Source organism: Limanda limanda, chromosome 13 (genome assembly GCF_963576545.1).
Source record: "Limanda limanda chromosome 13, fLimLim1.1, whole genome shotgun sequence".
Classification (NCBI taxonomy): Eukaryota; Metazoa; Chordata; class Actinopteri; order Pleuronectiformes; family Pleuronectidae; genus Limanda; species Limanda limanda.
The window spans coordinates 368,272-373,271 of record NC_083648.1 but is presented as its reverse complement, the minus strand read 5'-3'; the positions used below and the strand labels follow the sequence as shown (position 1 = coordinate 373,271).

Genomic DNA, 5,000 nt, shown 5'->3' with positions numbered 1-5,000 from the left:
GCTGTTCCACCGTTTCAGTGACGGAAGCTCGAGAGCCTGAATCAATTTCTAAAGTTTCCTCATGTTAAAGAAAACATTTGAGCGGTTTATTTATTTTTAAATGTTTACTGAATATAATAATAAAAAGTTATTAAAAGAAAATATATAAATTAGGAATATTATGAATAAGTAATATTACAGTAAAAGTAATAATACTGAAATATTACGAATTCATTGATCCAGCACCACCTGCTAAGTTAGTTTATAAAAAGTCTAAAACTTTAAACTTCGTCTAAAACAAAACAAATATTTTCTGATAAAAAACTAATGTGCCTCTCGTAGCCTTTGTAGAAACATTTTCCAATCGGGCAGAATTTAAAACAAAAACATAATTAATGGTTAATCAATCGTTTAATCATATTTTAAATATCAGATCTTCAGTAGTTATAAAGTTAGTTATAAACATGATATAAATAATAAGCTGTAAGTGATAATATTGAGTCAAACTGTGTCTCACAGACGTCTACCTGACGACACAGTTCGTTTATTGTGCTAAAAGAAAGTTGTTTTGATGTGAAGAGTAATAATCAGCCGAGTGTCGCCCCCTGCTGGCTGTTGAGTGAAGTTGGTGAACCTGTGGTTGCAGATGGAGGTGATCGTGGGCGACTTCGGGATCGTGGTGGTTCCTCGTGACGGAGCCGACACCGAGAGGATCATGAACCACTCGTCTGTTCTCCGCAGATACAAGGTGGGTGCAGCAGCAGGGTTCGGCCTGTAGGGGGAGCAGCGTCTCGTCCGTTGTCTCATCTGTGTGCTGCTCTGGTTTCAGGACAACATCCTGGTGATGAAGGACGACATGAACCACCCGCTGTCCATCGTCAGCTCCACCAAGAGCAGGTGCAGATTACTCACACTGAAGTACAAGTACACTTACTCAAATACTGCTCAAGTAATCCACTACAACTGTCTGACAGTTACCTGTAGGAGACAAAGACGTGATTTCAATATAAAACTATAGAAACTGAAGGTTTTCATTCGTCACCAGAACTCAAGCTTGTTTTCTCTGGCTCCGCCCACATTGACACGAGCCATGTTGCTATGGTTACGCCTGATGGAGTTTCCAGCCTCAGAGAAACGCTGCTGGTGCTTCCTCAGAGTAATTTCTGTTACTAAGCAACCAACTGCAGAGCAGACAATCTACTTCCTGTTTAGATCACATGGTCACTGATGTCAGTGGTCATGTGACGGTAGTTTTCAGGTGTTACTGCAGGGATGTATAACATGACTCCTCCCCCACAGACTGGCGCTGCAGCACGGGGACGGACACGTCGTGGATTATCTGACTCAGCCCGTCATCGACTACATCCTGCAGAGTCAGCTGTACATCACCGCCTCGGGGTAGAGGCCCGAGCTGAACTGCATGACAACATGGAGAGTGTGTGTGGGGGGGGGGGGTCCAATCAACTTCAAACTATATATATATATATACGGGACGGAGGTTATCGTGACGACATGTTTTGTCACTCGAGGTGTAAACGGATAAGACGAGTGTATCAAGGCGACGAGCTTCATGCCAGAACGACTCCGAAGTAAATTAAAAAAAGTGAAAGAGACCATAACTTGGGACGGTGAAATTTGGAAAATGAAAAAAGTCTCTTTACAAAGAAACAACCAATCTGAGCTGAGGGAGGAGGAGTCGTTCACATGTTCACCAGCAGGGGGCGTCAGCTTCACCAGGTTCTCATCACGCTCACAAACTCACTTTCCCTCTTTCGACCTTTCACTCTTTTTCGTCACATCATCTCTTTTTCTGAACCTGTGAGTTTAAAGTGGATCATCTGTTCACTGACCTGACTCAACATCTGTAAACATCTGTGAACACTGTCAGTCAGAGAGCAGCTGGTGAACATGTGGAGCCAGATGTTTCCCTCAGGAGGCGGTGGAGACCAAACACTGAGCAGATAATTAACATCTCAGGTGTCGAACGTGACTCAGCGTAAACTTCACGTCTTCTTGCATGAAGCCCGTGGGTTTGGGTTTTTTCGGACATCACTTGAACTCGTGTCACAGCAGTTCCAACCGCCGCTTCACCAGAGCTCAGCATGTGCTAAACCACAGGTAACCATAGCAACAGTGCAGCAGCTTCAGGCTCCGCCCGCAGGTCAGTGGCGGCGAAAAGAACCGAACCTACGAACACTGAGTCAAAGATTTAACACACGTGTCCATGACGAAGATAATGATGAAGAAGGGAACTTTTCTAAACCTAATCCTCAGCAGCAGTGTTGTTGCTGTTGTTGTCGTTGTTGTTGTGAGTGTGTTGCTCATCACTCGCTCTGTTCGCCTGCATGCGCAGAGTCTGGTTCTAGCATGATGTTCAAATCACTCTGTTGTGATCGTGTTTCCAAAATATCTAAATATCTCTAATAAACTGTGGGAATCATCGGAACCCACATTTTCTACTCACGCTGTAAATGATCTGTGTGTGTGTGTGTGTGTGTGTGTGTGTGTCTTTGTCTTTCTATGGTTGTGAGGACTTGTTGTCAGGTCCTGTTTGAGGGTCCAGATCTGATTCTAGTTTAAGGTCAGAGGTCAGACTTCGATATCTGACTGTAAAAGCAACACCATGTCAGATTTACCCTCAGTCCACTCGGGTTGGGGGGGGGGTGGTAGTGGGGGTGTAATTCAGAAACTCAGTTAGAGATCATATAATAACGTCTTATTAAATTCAACAACACAATATTGTGGATTCGGTATTAATTTGAAGGACCAACAACATTTTACACAACACCAGACAATAAACACCAACTTCCACTGTGTTCTACTCTACTGCATCAAAACATCTCTGTTCTAAAAATGAAATATAATCTTATAAAAAAGCTTCTGTGCTGCTCTCAAAATGTTACTCGAGAAAATGACACGAAATAAAACCTTTCCCCTTGTAGTTACACCCCTGGTCAGCGGGGGGTGCTGCCGCCCCTCAGAACCCCGACCTCCAGTGTGCTTGCTGTAATTAATGTTCATATGAATGTTGTAAATACTAGTTCACTGGTTCTCATGTGTATTTGTCAACAAGCTGACAGAAATGGAACCGACAACCTCTGAAGACGAAGATCATGTGACAGGATTTTAGTCAAATATGATGAAAACTTTGATTTGTTGACACAATTAAATGTAAAATAACAAAAAGAATGAAAAGCATCAGAGGAGCGAAGCATAACCTGAATGCTCATTGTATACAACCCGCTATCGACAAACTGTATACATATATGTATATGATATAATTGATACACTACAATACGATATTTGTTCAGTGTTTTGCTAACCGACCATCGTTAGAACATCCGTAAAGTCTTTACTGTCCTCGGGATTCAGAGGTGTCGTCCTCCAGCTCTGATCAGCTCCCGAAGTTATTGATTTTTATCTGTTATCGTTCCACATCAAGTAAAAACTTCTCCGATCTTCACTCTCGCTCACTTTCTCTCTCCCTCTTCATCATTCCTTCACTAACCTCCTCTTCAGTTTACTGGCTTCGCTCCGAGAAGTACTGTAGTACTGTGGAGTACCCAAGTACTGTGGAGTACCCAAGTACTGTGGAGTACTGTAGTACTGTAGTGCTGTGTAGCAATGTGTAGTACTGTAGTGGACTGTACTACTTTGGAGGAATGCGCCTGAAGGTGCTGATGCTGCTCGTGATACCATAAAGCTGTAACCATGGCAACCAAATGAAGACTACCCCCCCCCACACACACACCTGACAACATGTCCATGTCAGACGCCGTCTATAAACCAATCAGAGTCCAGTATAGGTAGACTCCGCCCACGAAGGTGAAGACCACAGGACGTACGTTTGTCAGACAGAATTCTTTCGTCTCTAAATTTCAAAGTGAAACCAGAAGTAACAGATCAAAGGAAACATGGAACAAACAGAAGCTTCAGAGAAAATGAGTTCCTATCAAACGGTTCCTTCTCATTTCATAATGAAAAGCCTCAAACTGAAACATGCAACAGAAAAGTTCTGGTTTGATCTTCGAAGTCCTGATGAGGTGAAGCTTATCTGATCAATAGTTTGAGGATTTTTCATCATAAATCAATGTCTGATGAATAATTAATAATCAGTAGATTCACTGAGAATAAAACACTAACATCAGCTGATGTTAAAGTTATTGTGACATTATTGATCAAGGTCTGGTTAAGAGAGGACGGGATTTTAAACCCAGCTCACTGCAAAGTCTCTTTAAAGAAATAACTCCTCAATACAAGTTCAGGGAAAATAATGAACGTCCACTGAAATGTGAAAAATCCAACAAGGAAACGAGTCCTGAGCAGCTGAGTCAGCGAAATGTCCACAGAGAGAAAGAATCAGGAACGATAAAGTAAAACAAAAACTTTACCCAGCTTCATACAAATAAAAAACATTTATAATATTTGTTTTTTTAAACGTTGACAAATTATTTGTTTCTGCTTTTACTATTTTAATTTTCATCCTTTCAGAGCTTTGCAAACGTTTGAGGCAGAAATGAAGGGAAAGTATTGAACGTTTAAAGTTTTAATGTTAAAAGAAAAATACATTTAAATAAAGCAAATAAAAACTGAAATATGAAAGAGATAAAAAGTGTATGTACAGATATAAATATCAAACATTCAGTCGTCAGAAAGATCAATAGAAAGATACAGGTCAACATTACAAACAGAAAAATATGAAGATTTTTGCGTCGGTCGCATCGATTTCATTAAAGTTGAAAAGTGCAAAAATAAAAATAAATTCTGCTTCTGAAAAATACTTAAAAAATCTTAAAAAATGTATTTTTATACTGTTTTATAATTCATTTGCATAATTCGTTCACCCACTGGCCAATCACTTGGACTCTGTGGTGATGTCATTATTTTGGACCAATCACAAGCCTCAGGGCTCCTCGATGGGGGGGCTGTTGAAGCAGCCGCTGGGGATGGACCTCAGGACGTCATCCAGGTTGGCGATGTCTCTCAGGATGGTCGTGATGTCCAGGTTGATGGCGCCCAGC

At 41.3% G+C, this 5,000-nt stretch overlaps 2 protein-coding genes across 2 annotated transcripts in view; one reads left to right on the top strand and one right to left on the bottom strand.

The window, feature by feature from the left end:
* The window catches only part of nmnat2 (nicotinamide nucleotide adenylyltransferase 2), an 8,099-nt gene extending 6,718 nt beyond the window's left edge, over positions 1 to 1,381 (top strand). Inside the window, exons 9-11 of the mRNA XM_061085070.1 lie at positions 626 to 727; positions 809 to 876; positions 1,279 to 1,381. Of these exons, the coding sequence (XP_060941053.1) occupies positions 626 to 727; positions 809 to 876; positions 1,279 to 1,381 (273 nt within the window). The remainder of the gene's footprint in view (positions 1 to 625; positions 728 to 808; positions 877 to 1,278) is intronic.
* A 3,311-nt stretch (positions 1,382 to 4,692) lies between these two features.
* lamc2 (laminin, gamma 2) overlaps positions 4,693 to 5,000 on the bottom strand; it is a 9,891-nt gene continuing 9,583 nt past the window's right edge. The window contains exon 21 of the mRNA XM_061084877.1: positions 4,693 to 5,000. This exon is cut by the window's right edge and continues 136 nt beyond it. Within this exon, the coding sequence (XP_060940860.1) occupies positions 4,883 to 5,000 (118 nt within the window). The 3' untranslated portion in view covers positions 4,693 to 4,882.